This window comes from Heliangelus exortis, chromosome 1, assembly GCF_036169615.1.
Source record: "Heliangelus exortis chromosome 1, bHelExo1.hap1, whole genome shotgun sequence".
Lineage (NCBI taxonomy): Eukaryota > Metazoa > Chordata > Aves > Apodiformes > Trochilidae > Heliangelus > Heliangelus exortis.
Genome location: NC_092422.1, coordinates 21602229 through 21621242, shown reverse-complemented (window position 1 = coordinate 21621242; position 19014 = coordinate 21602229). Strand labels below are relative to the sequence as shown.

The 19014-nt window shown below is 40.1% G+C and overlaps 1 protein-coding gene across 1 annotated transcript; it reads right to left on the bottom strand.

Annotated features, from left to right (window-relative positions):
- Positions 1–1915: 1915 nt before the first annotated feature.
- Positions 1916–15470, bottom strand: USPL1 (ubiquitin specific peptidase like 1). The gene is made up of 8 exons (XM_071736840.1): positions 12711–15470; positions 12032–12160; positions 10204–10843; positions 8217–8303; positions 7674–7803; positions 6310–6435; positions 5567–5727; positions 1916–4345 (listed from the first exon to the last, which is right to left on the bottom strand). The coding sequence occupies exons 1-8, from the start codon at positions 12807–12809 to the stop codon at positions 2235–2237; spliced, it is 3483 nt and encodes a 1160-aa protein (XP_071592941.1). The 5' UTR covers positions 12810–15470; the 3' UTR covers positions 1916–2234.
- Positions 15471–19014: the final 3544 nt, after the last annotated feature.

The following is a 19014-nucleotide window of genomic DNA, read 5'->3' as shown; positions in this document are numbered from 1 at the left end:
TAAAACATTTATGAAAATCTGCACATAACCCTCTTCAGTTAACTACTTCAGAACAAAAGGTAGCAAAGAACTTGCAGCAGTAACAGATTTAATATCATGCTTAATCTCAAGTTTATTTGCTCTTAGAGCTTCTATATGTATGGGCACTCACAGTGTACACCACAGAGCTGCAAAATGAGGACTCCTAACACTGGTTTGTGGAGATGCTGCCAGTGGCAACCAGAATCTTGCTCATGTCCAGGCACATCTGCACCACAGATGTGCCCCCATACCCTTCTCTGCTACTAACCTTATCATACTCCTTAAACCAGGACTTTCTCATCTTGTGGTCCCTCTTCCTCTTGTTCCCCTATGCATTCTGCACCCCTCCAACCCCACGTTTGGTGCTTCACTTACCCCTGGGTCTGTGTCATGTCCCCAGCCAGGTAGCTGCAATCCAGTCAGTCACAGATGGCATCTACACTTGCAGGCAGCTCCCCACTGCTTGGGGAAACGTCTGCAACAAGCAGCTGGGGGTAGTGAGGCATCAATTTTTTGTGGTGTGAAAATGTAGAATACACTGGTTGGAATTCCAGAAGAAAATCTTATAGCTGCCCTCCACCCCCCCAAGACTTGCAAAGGCATCTATTTTATTCACTGATAAGTCAAACTCTAATTTCAGCCAGCTTTTTTTTTTTTTAATAAGGGAATTCACAATCATTTGACCCGCAGTACACTGGCACTTTACATTCAGAATCCATCAATTTGTTTTCTATTGTAATGTTACCAATTACAACATTTAAGACAAAGAAGGAGCTCAAGTCCTTTACAAAGACATTTCAAGAATGAAACCATTGATTGGCTGAAGTGCCAGTTTGATAAACATGTACGTGACTCCAACAGAAATAGCTTAGTAAGGTTAGGGTTAGGGTTAGGGTTAGGGTTAGGGTTAGGGTTAGGGTTAGGGTTAGGGTTAGGGTAAGGTGAGTTCAGTGCCACCGACAGCTTTCAAACATTTTCAAGTTCAAGCAGTCCAAGACCACTTAAATCTGCTATGCCTTGTAATAACAATTATGTTCAACCACACCAATTGAAAGAGTAACTGAGGATGTGAAAATGTGTTGAACTTGGGATGTAGAACAATGAAAAAATGCAGAAGACCTCTAAAAATGGCTGAAACAAGGACTTGCTGATAAAGGCCTTGTTATTTCTGAGTAAAAGAAAAATGTATAGCTAATCTAATTTAGCATAGAATATTCTCAGCTCCATGTCTATGAAGTTAAAGAACTCCCATTTAGCAAAATGAAAGCTGTACAAATCCAGGAACACCAAGGTGTGAATCCCACTGCTTACTCACTGCTCTCTTCCCATCTTTTCCATCATTTTTTTTTAAATGACCTTGCATCTCCTTGGAACATCAATGTATAGACAAGGGTGTGTGTACTAGTCTAGCCATGAAAAATTCCTAGTGACAAAAGAAATGGGTACTAACTTTCAGATAATTTTATTTCTTTACTTTGCAGCTATAAGTAAATGTTATATCTGATACTCTTTCTTAGTGCTGCAAACTCTGGCCCAAATTTTACTATTCTGACTTTAAAAATAACCTAGCTCAGAATAATACTCAGCCATTTTTTTTTTTCAGTTACCCAGCATAAACACTCAGTAGGTGCCATGATTTTAAGTGGAAAAATTTCTACTATGTGTCCAAGGGGTGTGTATATATCACTGAGTTTGTTGAATAGTACTTCTGAAAAACAATAGAGGTCCTAACAGACTATCAGCCTCAAGTTCAGTGTTGCAAATGATCTCGGTATCAAAGGATGCAAACATCCCTCGCTGCAGAAGGTACTTGGCAGACAAAAATACTTCAAGAGCTGGTTGATCCTGTAAAATAACCCCCTACTACCTAAATAATATTTCTTACGCCATTACATCAACAAGACTACTGAAGTTTATTACTTCTCAAATAGAATATGGATGGTTTCCATATTAAAAGCAGCAAAAATTAAGATTCACAGGAGCTTTTAATTTTAAAACCATATTATCTGACAGCTAAAATAGGTGCTTCTCACAAAAAAATGCATCAGAACCTTGTTTGCTACAAAAAAATTTTAAGGAAAAAATACTTCAAATGTAAATCGTTCAAGTATAGCCAGTGTGCAATTAAATTAGTTAGAAAACATAATTTAATAGTGCTTTGCTTCCAAATATACACACGATTGGAAAACACTTAAAACCCAGAAACCAAATATTTACCAAGTTTCAAACAGTGTTTCATCAAAATGAGGTAAATCTATGTCACCTGCCATTGAGCTTGGTGTTGAAATGGAGAACAGGTCTTCAAGGATATCTTCCCCTGTAGGGCTTTCAAAAGCAAGCTTTTTCATGCTGGGTTTGCTTATTGCATGAAGTTCTAAATTACCATCCTTGACAGGACTGTAATAATTGTGGTCCTCACCTGTCATTGCTGCATGTGGCACAGTGGTGTCATCAGACTCTGTTGCTGTAACACTGCTATGTACCATTTCCATATACATACACTCATCTTCACTTTTAGGAGCCTCTAGGGAAGCAACAGTTGAAGTAGGGGACAGCAGTTCTGCCAGTATTTCATCACTGTTACTACTGCTAGTGCACCCTGATGCAGAGGTCACATTAAATTCAGATTCATTCCCTGCAGCATCAATCTGATGCTGCAGTTCCCTTAAAAAGCTCTGCAGCAATTCACTGTCACTGTGAGAAGCAGTTTGTGGTGGGGTGCTTACATCTTCACTCACAGCTTTTTCATGTTTCATCTGTTCCACTGCTAGCCTATCCAGTGAAGCCAACTTCTTCTTTTTAGCATTAAGCTTTTTTAACAGTTTTAGGCGAAGTCTTTTTGTTTTGTCCCTGTCTGACTCTTCTGCCTTCCCAGAGTTACAGGGAGGTGAATGGAACTGAGTCACTTTACCTGAGGCACACAACCTACTTCCTGACTTATTCCAAGTTGGATCTTCGGTAGTGGTACAACTTGCTGTTGGAAGATGAGTGCTTTGAGAAAATCCTTTGAAATTTGATAAAGGGAGAGTGTTACTGCTCTGAGGAGCCACTGACTTGGGGGTCTCAGTTGTTTTGTTTGTACTTCTGCTTTGAAACCCACCAAAGTTACTGGCTCCCTTAACTGGCAACCGCACTTCACTTATTTTTTGCACTGAGGGAGTTCTGCAACTTCTCTCATTCTTGAGAGCTGAGGCACTTGAAGGCATAAAAGAAGCATTCTTGCCTAATAATTTCTTCACCCAGCTTCCTACAAATCCTCTTTTTTGGTCTTTGTGTGAAGGCTGAGAGGAATTATTGGCAGAAGTAAAATTCGCAACCTGAGAATTAACTACAATTTTATTTGCATCTTGCGAGACAGGTGATTTTTGCAGAATATTCTCTACTGGTGGCAACTTCCTATTTACCTGTAGTTGTGAATTTAATCCATGTTCTGTGTTAGGTAAATTAGTTCTCTCATCTATTCTTTGAGCAAGCAATGAATCAGGTGGGTCAGGGTTATGGGTTTTGGGCTCAGTAGGGGTAATATTTGCTGGGTTTAACTGTTCTAGGGGCAAGCAAATGCTGGAGTTTTCATATAACACTGCTTTGTTGTTCATAGCTAGACCAGTTCCAGCAAACTCTTCACATGGACTGTGAGAGGAAAAAGCTAACTGCCCCTGCTGCAATGTGCTTGTTTCACCAGCAAAGTTGTTTCCCATCATTTGTCCATTTGACAGCAATTTACCTTCTGAGTCAACTTGAATTTCTTCAAGTATCAGTGTTACAAGATCATCCTGTGCCAGATTTACTAAGCCATGATGAATGTCAGTGTCATCCTCAGCTACCTGCTGCTGTTTCTTGTCTGGAGTTCTCAGAGAATCCTCTCTGTGATGTTCTTCAGCTATTTTGTTTACCATGATATCATGAATGCCACTGTCATCCTCAGCTACCTGCTGCTCTTTCTTGCCTTGAGTTCTCACAGAATCCTCTTTGTGATGTTCTTCAGGTATTTTGTTTACCATGATATCATGAATGCCACTGTCATCCTCAGCTACCTGCTGCTCTTTCTTGTCTGGAGTTCTCACAGAATCCTCTCTGTGATGTTCTTCAGGTATTTTGTCTAGCATGATATCAAAACCACAATGCAACACTGTGGAATTTGACTGTAAGTTATTAAGAGGTAGATCTTCAATATGTTTAGTCTGGAACTGTGCATTCTGTTCTTTTGACACACAGGATGTTTTCTTTTCCCAGATAACAATATGAATCTCTGAAGGAGGAACTTCAAATCTTGTATGGTTCTTGCAATATGGCCCCTTTAAATCGTCACATTCCAACCAAGTTCCTGAAAAATAAACAGCAACCAGTGCAGAGATTTTTTTTAAAAGTTACTATCCTCAGACACTAGTCAAATATTTTTATTAACCCATTCTCCTGAGAAGCAGGAAAAAAGGGGTCTTCCTCCATTCCCTATTAAATCCCAGAAAACTGGGAGATTTTCACTGCAAAAAGATCACACACAAGCAGAACTTGAAATATTACTAAAAGTCAGAGTAGATCAACCAAAGAACAAAGCTAAGATTTTTTTTTGTCTGAATTGATGATCCTAACATCTTGTATGAAAACACCTGCACAGGTCTCAGGGAAGAACCACCTCTCAAATTAAGCTGCTCTGTATACCTTTACACAGGGGCATAGAGGTTTAAGAAAAACTTCTCATAATAATAATCTGCCTCATCACCTGCAAATTGTTTACAAATCATAAGCAAATATTTTACAGCTTTAAAAATAAAATATATATACATATATACATATATATATATATGTGATGTATAGGATGTTCCTAACTAGGCACTTAGAATCACAGACTATGCAGAGTTGAATGGGACCCACCAGGATCATCAAGTCCCACTCATGTCCCTGTGGAGGGCACCCCCAGGATCACACCATGTGCCTGAGAACATCATCCAACTTCCACTCATCTAATTCCACTTCCCAGCTGCTTCCTCTTCCTGTTTCTTCACAGACTATGGCAGTACAATTTAGACATGATGCACGAGAACCAAAACACCAACTTTTCACCTTCTGTGATTATGGAGTTCCCATTAATGGTACAACCATCATATCATTAGCAATGTTTCCAACATGATTTTGTCCCTCAGTGCAGTAAATTTCAGAAATGAAAAGACATTTCCTGAATGCTTGTAGTTCCATAGGTACCTTCGCTTCCATCCAAGAATGGATTTAAAACTGGCTTCAAAATAACCATTTGTCCCAGAGCCACCTCAGACTCTATTTTCTAACTGTTATGAAGTTTGGAAAAGAAACAACTTTACCCAAATAACTTTTGCCACCGAGTACAGGGCAGGAAAGAGCACTGATGAAGAAATCAGTTAAATCTGACTGAAACCTTCACCCACAACTTGTCACAAAATTTTACTACAAAGTTTAAAATACAGGCAAAAGAAATCCCAGTTATTATATACAGAATGTTGAGACTGCTGCAGTAACCCATAAAACAGGATTTGGGTACATAAAGTATTATAATAGAATTGAAGGTTCTTACCATCAGGATTCAAAGACCAGGTTATGAAGTGCTTCTTATCTGTTTGATACTGAACAATAGATGTTATTTGGTAGCAGCTGTCTCCCAACTGAAATGAATAGCTCTTCAGGTTGTTATGTGGCAAACCTTCTACGAAATGTAACATTAATATTGAAGGTATTCTAGTAAGGAAACAATAAATAATCTGTTTAGCATAACAAAATAGTGGCAAAAGTTCTCAATAAAAAATGTAAGGCATCTCAAAGAGTATGCAGCCCTCCTGCTCTTGCTATTCTGCTTCCACACAGGACTCTCCAGACTGCACAGCAGTCAAGAGATAAGAATATCCCAACTATATATTCTGTTTTGTTGTAGATTTGGTGAAAAAATCCAAGACCAAATAAGGGAATTTGGGTGTGCAGAAAAGGTGAAAAAACCAAACCAGGACATAACTGTGCCATAACTACAGTAGGAAAGGACACTGTTCTAAGTCAAACTAGTAAACATATGATCTGACAACAGCCAAGGGTTGTGGACAGGATGACACTGGTCAGCATGTTAAACACTGCTCTCTTTCATGTTTATTAAAATTAAACACTATTTACTATCTCAGCACTTAAGAATTATCTAAAACCTTTAAAGGAGTCTAGCAGAGTTTCAAGTTTAGAATCTCCGTAAACACAAGATAATAGCTTGGTTTTGAAAGTGATACATTCAATAAACATTTGTGTATTTTATTTTCAATTTCACACATTCAAACTTACTTTTCCAAAATCATCTGTCTTCTTTGAGATCTATCACTACAGTTATTACATGGTCCAACATGGAAAGCATTAAGTGGATGCCAATCAGGAATTATATTTGTGAATGTTGTTAGTGTTTTCTCACATCTGGAAACACATACAGGAAAAAAGAGTCAGCTGAGTTGATGATCAGAAAGCAATGAATATAGATAAACTTTACTAGGAGAAAAAAGTCCTGAAAATGTTAAGATAAAGACAAATTCTATTCATATTCCAACCACTTCTATGAATTCCCCTATGACTCCATCACATATAATTCAGCACTAAATTCAGTTCTGCTAAACAGTATCAGTCACCCTTTGTTCTCAGCAGCTCAGTGGCCTTCAATCTCACAGTATTTGCTATTTGCTATTTCTCTCTTGGCCATGTTATCTCTGCTTCCCTTCCAACATAAGATGGAGCTTGTACCAGGCCCCACATAATTTACTAGCTAATACAGAATCTCAAGGAGAGGAGGAAGCAGTAACAAATTACACCAGAATCCATGTTCTGCAATCTCTTGCTTTCAAAAACCAGTACATTCAGTACAGAGATTACACAGAGGTTATACTGGATGAAAATACAATATGCAGGATATTAATGTGAAATAACATAGTTTGCTCATACATTAGCTACAGAAAAGACTTCCTTTATATATAACCTAAACCAGATTTTTCAACTTTTGGAAAAAAACACAGTAAGTGACAAAGGCTCTGGAGCACATCCTATTAACCAGGCCTGTACATTAGCTGGCAGTGTAACAGATAGCACTAATCCTATCTCACTCAAGGATCTAGAATTTGATTGTATACACCTGGAGAGAAACTGGTATTTTTCAAGTAAAGTGGGCTGTCTTCCAAAGGCATCTCTCTCTGCTGACTCTAAAAGGAGGTTAAGTCACCAGCTTGCACCTGCAGCTGCACAGAACTAGATTAATTTTCAATAAATTATTTCCCTGTAATACTACCTTAAAAGATATGTAAGAGAATCTCTAGTTTCTTTGTAACCTAAATGAATATTACAAATATTCTTCACCAGCAAAAGTGTACTAGATACATATTCTTCAGAATATGTAACACTTTCTGCACTTTGCAAAATATTGGAGCAAGCATGACCAGGGACTCACAGTTACCTGTTATTTCCTTCTTAATTAAGTGATAATATGGTTTCCTAAGACATGACATAAAAATAAACTATTTGCAAATACTAGTCTAAAGAAGTGGGTCACATAAAACTTTACCAACAAGCTTAAGCTGTACAAAACAAGAGATTTGAAGAAGACCAACTATTACATGCAGATAAAAAAAGGTAACGTAGAACAGAAGCTACTTAAATAAGAATCTCACCGGTCCTGGTATTTGTAGCCACAACATAAGCATTCAAACTTCCATGAAAATGAATGCAAGAAGAGCTTCTCAGCTTGTTGATCCAGTTTTAAGAGGAGAGGGAGTGCAAACACTGGACTATCCTTCTTACCTTCAAAGATAAGGTAGGAAAAAAGTCACTGAATATTTGAAATCAGCTTTAAGTAGTTCAAATAATAAGAAGATAAGCTTACTGCTGTGATTTTAATTCCAGGTATCCCTTCAAGGTTTTATTTCTAATCCTCACAACAAAGCAACTGATCCATTATCACTGTTACCACTGACAATTTCATGACCACAGCTGAATTACAAAGATGAGAATATGCTCTCTACAAAGTTGAAAAGAGTTAAGGGGCAAAACAGCTGATCACACTGTAATGCCTATGTCACCAGTAAAATTTAAAAAAAGTATTCACAAGCCCTCTTGAATGCCTACATACACACATACTTTCATGTACTGACATAACACAAAGCTTTACACAGTTTCCTGAAAGTAAATACTGAGATGCTGCACTAATTACTTACCAAATTTACACCTAAGCCGAGGTTGAAGCTGTGTAAAAATTCTGTTTCTGATTTCATTGAGATGTGATTCTGCTTTTGGAAGAACATCTAAAGAAGAAAAAAAAATACACGTGCTTTCATGTGTTTATGTGTAACACCTCCACCCTCTCACACACATCTGTACTCATTCTGTGCAAACTGATGCCTTTCATATTAACCTATTTCCCTAAAACTGTTGGCAAAATAGCCAATGTCAGTGTTAATTAATGTGAAAATTAAGAGAAGAATTTACAGAATTCATTCACATTTTACTACAGTCTGCTAAACAAGAAATAATTCAACTTGATTTAAATTATGGTCAAGCCATAGCAAATAGCTAGACAGTAATGACATTTAAGGATCATGTAATGAGGCATTACAAACACTGGAGATTCACAGATCAAGAGTATTTAAAAAAAAATAAACATTATGATAGAAAGAGTAAAAATTTGCTTACATGCTTTGTAATGATGCCATACAATTGGTAATAAAAAAATCAGTGTCTTTTTCCAGATTAGTAATTTCCTAAGTCAGCCTTTAAAATAATTTTTTAAAATTACACACTTTGTTATGTATTTTAAGTTTACAAGTTACATTGTTAATACCCAACCACATTCTTTAAGCATAAGCAAGAACTTGTAATACAAATTTATAATCCTAACCTGTACAAATTAAAGGAAGGATTTAGAACAGCTGTGGGAAGTATTTCTTACTTATAAAATCTATGAATATAAAAAAGATAAAAGGTTTCTTGCAGGTTTATTGCTTTTGATTGTTTTTAAAATCTGTTTGTAAAAGATGCTTAAAAATTACATAGAAAGGCAGAATAAAAACTAAACCTATTCTTGATATAGCTATCAGTACTCTTCACCCAATCTCTCTCTGCTCTTGCTGAAATAAACTGATTTGTTTTGCAGCAGTTCCCATAAATTGAAAAGGTCAAGTTGTCTCAAACAGCCCTACATGAAAGAAAGCTGGTGAGGGACTTTTTCTGATGTCAGGCAGTGATAGGATGAGGGGGAATGGATTCAAACAAGAAGAGGGCAGATTTAAATTGGAAGTTAGGAAGTTCTTCACCATGAGGGTGGTGAGACACTGGCACAGGCTGCCCAGAGAGGTGGTGGAAGCCCCATCCCTGGAAGTTTTTAAGGCCAGACTGGACAGGGCTCTGAGCAACCTGATCTAGTGGGAGGTGTCCCTGTCCATGGCAGGGGGGTTGGAACTGGATGATCTTAAAGGTCCCTTCCAACCCTGAAAATTCTATGGTTCTACATTTCAACACCTAACATTCCCATTTAAAGCTCCTCTGCAAATACAGTACAAGAGAGGGGAAATAAAATCATATCTGATTCTGTGATGGTAAAGGGCTTCCAGGTAGCAGCTGAAAGTCTATAATCAAGCAGCCTGATATTCTAGCAAGCAGAGTATATGAACTACTTCAGAATACTCTGGGATTTTTTTCATCCTCTGGAAAATAGTATGTTTTCTCTGCCACAAGATGTGTTAGACTGTTTTTGATACACCAGGAAAGATATGATATTTTACTATTTTTGGTGTGAAAAGGCAACTGACCCTTATACAAGGATATAAAACACAACAGAAATTATTTTGAAGACTAAGATTAGAATAGCACCCTAATACATCAACAAGCAGAAGGGAAGGAAACAAAGCAAGGCCCATTACATAAACATTCACAAATTCTCTAAGTGAGATACTACCAAAAAAAAAAATCCTTAATGTTTGATGCTTTGAAGATGTGCACGTTTGCCCATAGAAAATCAATTTTGGAGGCTACCAGGATTCTGTTAGATAAAGCACATTACCCTGCAAATGCATGGTAATGAGTTGTAACTCATTCTTTTGTGATCTTGAAGTAGCATGGAGGCATATTTAAGTGCACTGTGCTGAATTTCACATATTTGTAGCAGATCAACCTGAATACAAAGAAACAGCAGCTAAATTTACTTACCTTTTACTTTACTCCTGCCACAAGTATTCAGAAGCACAGTTGCTTGGTTATATTTTGTTAAGAGCTCCTGGAGTAAACATTTTCCATCACTACAGTCTTCTGCCAGAGCAAATTTTAATGTTTCTAACTGTACCAGTGCTGACAAAATACAATCTAACCAACAAAGATTATGTGTGTTTCTCCACTGAAGACATAAATCTGTATTATTAGTAGAAGCTTTGAGCAAAATGTCAGATGCTGAGGTAAGTTCAGAATTTGGCAAAAGCTGTGTTCTGGGACTAGAAGTCTGTGGAGGACTTTCTTGATAGATGCCAGTGATGCTGTCTGTTTCAAAATCCACCTTCTGCATGCAGGACTCCACGTTGTTACTAAGTTTTTGCTTATCATTTTGTAACACATCATCTAAGTTCAATTTTGGAATACATAAACCATTCTGATAGCATTTGACAACAGGATCTGTATTACCAGTGTGGTCAGCTTTTACAACATTATTAGTTCTTGCTTTTTTTGGATGTGATTCAACAGGAGAAATGTCACCAGTATCACACAATTTCCTTTTCTTATGAGTAGATGGAACTTGATGATTCTCAGCAGAAGTAATTATGCTGTTTATCGGTTTATAACCAAGTGGGTAGATACACTAAAGAAAAGAAAGTTACAGTGAAATTTACAGAGCAATTTCAGGTGACCAAAAGCTAAAGAAAAATACCAACCATACTATAAAATACAATGTAGGACTTCTGTAAAGTGATAGTTAAATGAAATTAATACATAAATTCAATATATGTATGACAGGGAAGGGTGTTCTATCCAACCAGTGTCTTATAAGCAATTGTGAAGATCAGTAGTGATAATCAACATTACTTTTCCAGTAAATGCTTGCAATCCGTGAAAATAATCTAATGTTGCTAAGGAGGGTCCTCTTCTTTTATTCTGCTACATCAGTTTCTTTGGAATACAGATTTGGCATTATCATTTTGTTCCTGAGAAACTACTGGTGCTGAAGCTGGGAGAGTATCATTCAGGCCAGCCCGATGCATGACACAAGGCATTGGTGGGGTCTTACATATCTTCTGCAACCAGAATATAGTCAAATCTGTTACTACCAATCTCCACAACAATATTAAAACTGCCTAAAAGAGAAGGGATGGAAACTTAGAGTAACTTAGAGACCCATATCTAGCCTTGTCTCCAGCTAGTAATTTAAGGGCACCAGTGTGTATGGGATTGTTATGGCCACCCCTCATACACGAAGCACTGGAGAAGGGAAAGGCAGCAAAATAACAATTCAAATATTAAACATCAGAGAAATCCAGCTAAAGTTAAGCTTAGAAGGGGAAAAAAACCCATCACTGGGTTATGATTAAAAAACCTATTTGCATTACCCATACTTAAGTGAAAATGGGAGACTCACATCTTCAAGAGTTCTGTATTAATTACATGGCTCAAAGTTTTGCCTTGTATCCTGATTTGTGCAAATGTTTATTTAGTGCCACTTCTGTAGCCTTGTTATGTAAGAAAAAATCACCTTTATTAATGTACTCTTTTTAATTATTAAACACTGCTCCTACACAGTTTAGTTAGAATCACAGAATATGCCAAGTTGGAAGGGACCCATCAGGATCATCAAGTCCAACTTGTGCAGGGCACCCTCAGAATGTACAGTTACATTTTTGTCTATATACAGGCAAACATCATCCAGCATATGGACTCAAAGGACTCCTGTTTCAACAGTCTGCTTACCACCACCATCTTGAACTTATAGAGGTGTAACTGCTGAATATAAAGGCCCCTACACAACCAAACAAGACTGTTAATGGTGTAATACCTGAGGATTTTCACAAAGAAAAATGGACTCTTGAAAATTAATGCGATAAGTCCGTAACACTTGGACCTGGCCCTTCTCTTTGCAGACTGGACAATACTCATGTGCAGTTGTTTCCACAGGATTACAGTTCTAAGAAACAAAGAAAGGAAAGAAAAGGCAGCATAAGCTCACATATTTCATATATTATCCCAAGGTAAGACATAAATACATACCAAGATAGAAAATCAATGTGCACCTTCTAAATACAACACCTAATACCAGAGAAAAAAGCTAAGATTTTATTTTTTAAACATTTATAAGATATGTATCTTTATTATAGTGTTATAAATAAATTTATATTTTGATTTAAATACCCAAATATTTAATGTTATCTTCAGCAACAAAATAATGCAACATTTCATTCTATTTGAACTAAACCACAAGACACTTCTTGCCAGGGAACACAGACTCAGATCTTTAAAAGACAAATCTGTTTTCATAGGAATACAAACAGTTGCAAAACAGTGCCAGTAAAAAAATAACTGGCACAGATTTACTTAGAATAATCTTTCGCCATTGTTATAGATTTCCGTGGAAAATAATTTTGAGAATTTTTTGGTAAAATTAAGACCAATTAAAAATCTCTCAAAGCAGAGAAAAATATGAACTTTGCACACGTGTAAAACAAGTTTCAACTGACTTTTCCCAAATACCCCACCATGTGGAGTGTCGATTTCCCTATACCAGTCCCTTCTCCAATCACTTGCAAACCATTTGTAGTCTTCTGGGTATCCATCATTCTGAGCCACTGGCTAACTTATGTCACTTGTAACAATGTCATGATCACTAAGGATTTTTCAAAGACTCCTGAAAAATAAGAAGTGAATAAAACAATTAAAGAAAAATTAGATTACACTTTGGGAAATAAAAATACCAACAACAATGCAGCCTGTTTTCTGTGAGAATAAATTCAAAAGAGTACTTAACTGAAAAGACTTATTTTCTAGAGCAGATTAGCAACTCCAAACTTTGCATTAAGTCATAGACTTAGCAGGTTTAGGTCCTGAATTTGCAAACTTATCTATTCTTTGAACTTTACAAGGTCTCAGGAATTTTCCAAGTGTACTACACTTTGCAAAAACAGGGATGTATTGCTTGGGCAACTCAGCTTACTCCATCAAAGCCTCAGAATAGGTGAACTACTTTTAAAATAGCTACAGTAAGATCCTATAGATGGCTGCTGAGGAACATTTAAAAAACAACTTAGCAAAAGCCCCCACTGTTGCATCTTTCAAAGCAGTGAACTTAATCCATGATAAACTCCTAAAGTTTATCACATAAATGTAACAATTTTAAACTACAAAAGGGAATCCTGCTGTTACTGCCACTTTCAGAAACTTGTCCTACTGTTATTTTAACAATGTTACGGAATTCCTAGCATACTGAAGCTCTTCCACAGTATCATTGCTATGTAATTCTGTTGCATGTTTTATTCAGTACGAACCAAGTACACATCAAAAGGCAGCTCCTTAAGGCCATTCCTTCACTGGCACTGAGCCTTGAATCACAGAAAAACACAAGAGATTTAGAACTACGGGGACTCAATTCTGCTCTCCTTGACTTCAAATGGAACTAATTAGAATAAATACATTGCTCCCTAAAATGAAGAAGAAAGTCAAGGTAAGTTGAACTGCAAAGTCATCAACATAATAGATCTTCAACCATGACTGTTCCCTTTTCATTACTTCCAAGGAATAGCATCCTCTCCCACACCACGATGTCCTTTCAACCCTTTCTTACACTACATCACTAACTCAGATTATAGTTCCTTTTGAAAAAAAAATAAGCTTCCCAAGGCATTCTTTAGGACGTGGGTAAATACCAGTGCAACCCAAAACCATTCTAACACTGGACAATGAAACATCCTACAGAACTGCACAGAACACTAAAAAAACAACAGACTATCAATTTAAAAAGCACAGCTGGAAAATGTAACAAGTCATTTTAAACCAGACCCCAAGTGCATCTTGAGAAAGTCAAACTGAGACAATGGTTTGTCCTACTGACACTTGCAATGGGCCCAGCAGTACTTCTCAGGATTACTGGACTGCAGCATCTAAAGATGGTGTACCCTGACTTATAAAACTAAGTTGTAATAAAAGATAAGAACAAAACCAGCAACTCACATGCCTTTAGTGCATGTGTTTAATTTTTGAAGCAGAGCTGGACAAGAAACAGCATGGTCCCAGGCTCACTCAAGGTAAAAATGAATGAATTATCTCAACATATTAAAGCTTGTTGAACTATAAAGGAAAGACAAGCTCTCCATTTTTTCAGTGTCAACAGCACTATCACACTGAAACTCAGCTCTGTTATCATGTATTTAGTCTAGCTGGGAGCTTGATCTTTTTTATACTATTACAAATTGTACAGATATCAGCCAGGCTAAAACACATAACAACTTCAGTCTCCGTGCTATAGCTAGCAAAAAAACATTTGTTCAGAGGCCTTTTAGTCAGTTCCTTGGTGGGAAGCAATCTCAGCTCTCCAGAGTAAATAAAATACATAGACTGGAACTCTAAGCAGTTTCTCACCACATAAATACTACACAGATTGAAAAAGGTTAGTAACACTAACACCCTGCAGGTTATTCCTTTTTAAGCATGCCTTGGTTTTATAAAGCAGAATTATTTCTTTGCAAGCCCCTGCTTTCCCTATCATCTCTCTCAAAAGGAAAGCAAGTATTTTTTTAATTATGTTGCCACTTCTGCTCTTCTTTTTCAAGCTTACTGTTCTGAGATGTACAATACCTCCCCCAACTACAATCACCCAGCAATAGTACTCTGCACTTATGAATAAAAGAAACATTTTTTAAAAATTGTTAATTGCTCTTTCATTCCAAAGACATAAACACAACAAGCCAGTACTAGATACTCAGACTGGTATCAAGTGACCCACCTGTATATTTTAGTATTTGCAACATCACAGCAAGTTATTAGTGATCTTTGCACTGTGTTTGAAAATGTGGCATCAGATCAACAGTTGCCAAGAAAATCAGCCATTTAAAAGACTGCTGTATCAAGGACCAAAACAACCCACTGTAGCAGTGGAACATCTGCATTACAGATGGCAGAGTACACAGGAATGCCCTTTGAAGCTTACTACGTCATGTTTTAAATCATTTATGCTATGTTCCTTTTTTTATCCTTGATACTTCAAAATGTAATGCAAAATGTGCTATGGACCTGGTATAATTATTAAGCCATTGTTATCCTTCCTTAAGTAGATGAGTTGACCTAAGAGCTCACAGCTGCAGAAGAGGGAGGTTTGTCTTCTTATCTCTTCTTTCTCTCCTCTCCCCTTTCCCTACAGCTTACATTCTCATCAGACTTTCCACAAGCTAACTGAACTGACAAAACAGCAGAAAACTCAGTAAAGCACAAGTTGTTGTTTTTTTTTTAACTCAAATTGGCCCATGAAAAGGTCAGATAAGAGCTACAGAGCTGACAGTGCAGAAAGAAGAAAACAAGGAAAAGGTGAAGGATTTGAGATATGGGTTTGATGGATGGGCTGCTAGATGGCTAAGGAATTGTCTGGATGGAAACATTCAAAGAGTCGAGATCAACAACTCAATGTCCCAAGCAGACACCAGTAATGAGTGCTGCCTTTACTGGGACCAGCACTGTTTAATACTTTCACCAATAGTCTAAGCAGTGGGATCAAGTGCACCCTCAGCAAGTTTGCAGATGATGCTACACCAAGTGGTGCTGCTGATCCTGCAGAGGGAAGGGATGCCATCCAGAGGGACCCTGGCAGGCTCCAACAGCGGACCCATGCAAACCTCCTGAGGTTCAATGAGACCAAGTGCAATGTCCTGCACGTGGGATGAGGCAACCCCTGGTATCAGTAAAGGCTGGGGGAGGAAGGAATTGAAAGCAAGCCTGTGGAGAAGGACTCGGGGATAGTGGTGCAGGAGAAGCTCAACACGAGATGACAATGTGCACCCGCAGCCCCGAAGGCCAACTGGATCCTGGGCTTCACAGAAAGAAGTGTGGTGAGCAGGCTAAGGGAAGAGATTCTGCCCCTCTGCTCTGGTGAGTACTGTGTCCAGTTCTGGAATCTCCAGCACAGGAATGACCCAGAGTTCTTGGAATGAGTTCAGAGAAGGGCCACAAAGATGGTCAGAGGGCTGGAACACCTCTCCTATGAAGTACAGGTGACAGAGTTGGGGTTGTTAAGCCTAGAGAAGATGGCTCAGAGGAGAGCTTATAGTGGCCTTCCAGTACCCGAAGGAAAGTTTCCTACAGGAAAGCTGTGCAGTAACTTTTTACAAGGGCATGTAGCAACAGGACAAGGGGCAACTGTTTTAAACTGAACAAGGATATTTTTATATTAGACATAAGGAAGAAATTATTTACAATGACGGTGGTGAGACACTAGGACAGGTTGCCCAGAACAACTGTGGATGTCTCACCCATGGAAGCAGTCAAGGCCAAGCTGGACAGGGCTTTGAGCACCATCATCTTTAGAAATCCCTTCCAGCCAAACCCACTGCACGACTGGTAAAAGAGAACCCAGTCTTTTGGTAACAGTGAGCTGTACTTTATGAAACAGTACCTTGCAAGTCATAATCAGTTACAAACTTCATTAAACAGGTGAAAGAACACTGGTTACACTACAGTGAATAGAACATCTCCGGTGTCTGTATTTACACACACGAACCAGTACCTCACCTGACGCACCTCCTAACTACGCGGTGCCCCCGGACAGCGCTACGGCGCACAGGGAACGCACGCCTCACCCGCACCCACACTGACATGAAATACTCAGTCGGCATTTAGGAACCCGTGAGACCACCGCTCCCACAGGGAGCCGCCACCCCCGCAGCCCGACAAAGCGCTCGGCGTAGCCCGCGGGGAGCCGTGCACGCCGGGGCTGCCCCGACCCGGAGCCAGACGCCCGCTCTGCCGGGCCTCGCGGCGGACACAGGCAGCGCGGCCCGAGCGCCGCTCTCCCCCGCTGGCTGCCGCCGTGCCTCGGCTCCCCATGCGGCTCCCACACGCGGCCCTCGCCGTCGCGGCGCTCGGTGCGGTGTAGACAACCCCATCCCGGAGGTACCCGGGACGCGGGGCCTCCCCCCAGCGGCCTTCCCGCCGCACGTGTGCTTGGCGGGCGCAGGCGCGGCCCTCCCACCCCCGCCGCGCGGCCGTTACCCCCGCAGCCGTTACCCCCCAACCGTTACCCCGCAGCCGTTATCCGCCGCCCGTTGTCCCGGGGCAGGGGGCTGCCCGCAGCGGCAAACGCGACCCCCGCCGCCGGCCCGGCTGTCGCTGCGCAGTTTCCGGCTCGTCCCTGCCGCCACGCCAAGCCGGCCCGCCCCGCTCCCGGCAGGCAACGGAGGCGGAGCCGCCGCAGGGCGGCGGGCGGGAGCTGGGGTGCGCAGCGGCCGTGCGAGCAGCGCCTGAGGTACTTTCCCCTCCCCCCTGCCTTTCCTCCTCGCTCCTTCACGCAGCCCGGTGGGAGGGAACGATCCGGGGCTCGGGCCGCCCGCCTGCGTGGGGCCGGCCCTATGAGGAGCGAGTGGCGAGCGGAGCACAGCTACCCTCCGCCGGCCGCCCGAGACGAGGCGGGCGCTGCTACCGCCGTCCGCCGGAGGGGCGAAGCACGGCAGCTCCCTAATGGGAGCGGCGGCCCTGCGAGCCCCGCAGAGTGACCGCGCTGCCGCCTCGCAGCCGCGCCGCTCCTAGCAATGCCTCTGGGCGTTGCTTGGGGCAGGGAGTTGAGGATTAAGCTGCAATTCATTGAACCTGCTTAAAATCATGGCCAGGCTGTGGTTTAATCTCTTCCGAGGTTCTGTACCTCGGAACTCACCTTTCTCCAGCACCGAGGCGCTGGTTCTGCCAGCTCTGCTTATACCTGAGCGTTGCGGTGACATGCAAGCTCCCTTTTGGAAGTCTTTTAAGCAGCTTGGAGTTTGCCTTTTAGTCGGTTTTGGAGGTTTCAGTTTCAAGAGATTGAGGTGATGTCGGGTGCTTGGTCGCATAGAGCATTTCTGTACTGTCAGTCTCCATCTGAAATAGCTCGAGTATTTGACCCTAGGTTTTGGCCTATCCATATTGACCTTTTTTTCCTCTAGTGTGAGCTGCAAGGAGCTTAACAGCAGTGCCATATAGGTCAATGCTCTGCTTCACTTACGTCAAGAAGGCTGTCAGCGTGGTCCAAGCCAGCGTGGTCCCCGGGCTGGAGGGTGGAATGAGTCAGGAAATCGTTCTGGTGATAGCATTAAAAATGCCTTCTCTCTTACTGCCTGCTTCTGCCTGCTGACACTGACCTCGGTTACATATTTTAAAAGCATTTAGCGTTGTACAATTTATATCATGAAATCTCTCAGTATGATGGCTCCATTTTATCATCCATAATCTATTTTTTTGCTGTAGTTATTCCTTTAATTTGTACAGCAATGTTTTGAAGTCTGAATGTCTGAGGGTATATTTGACAGAAGTTGTTTGTCTGACTGGTAAATAATAATGAAACTTGGTAATAATTTTGTAAGAAGTACTTTTTTTTTTTTAGATTCATCTTGGATTTTAATTGATAAGTGCTTTTATTGTGGAGAATTTTTTTCTGTGTATTTTCAATAGCAGTATGAAGTGCTTTTTGGTATGTTGAGTAGGAGAATGAGCTGACTGACTCTACAGCCACTGAGACTGCTGTTTCTCAGTACACAGCAAATGCAGTGTGTGATTTAATCTCTTTCAGTTGCTCTGTTTGATTGTTAAAACATCAAATAGAGCAATCCACTGAATGAGGTTGTTAAGTAGTTTCATTAGGTGGGTGTATGTATGCAAGAATTTTCCTCGTGGCATCTTAGGACTGAGCATCTTGTTTTAAGACTTAGTAGTATACTTAAGGCTGAAATACAGTGCTTGCATGCATGAAAATTGATATCTGCTGTTTATTTAATTAATTTTTTTTCACTTGTTTTCATTGTAGTTTAAGTTTTT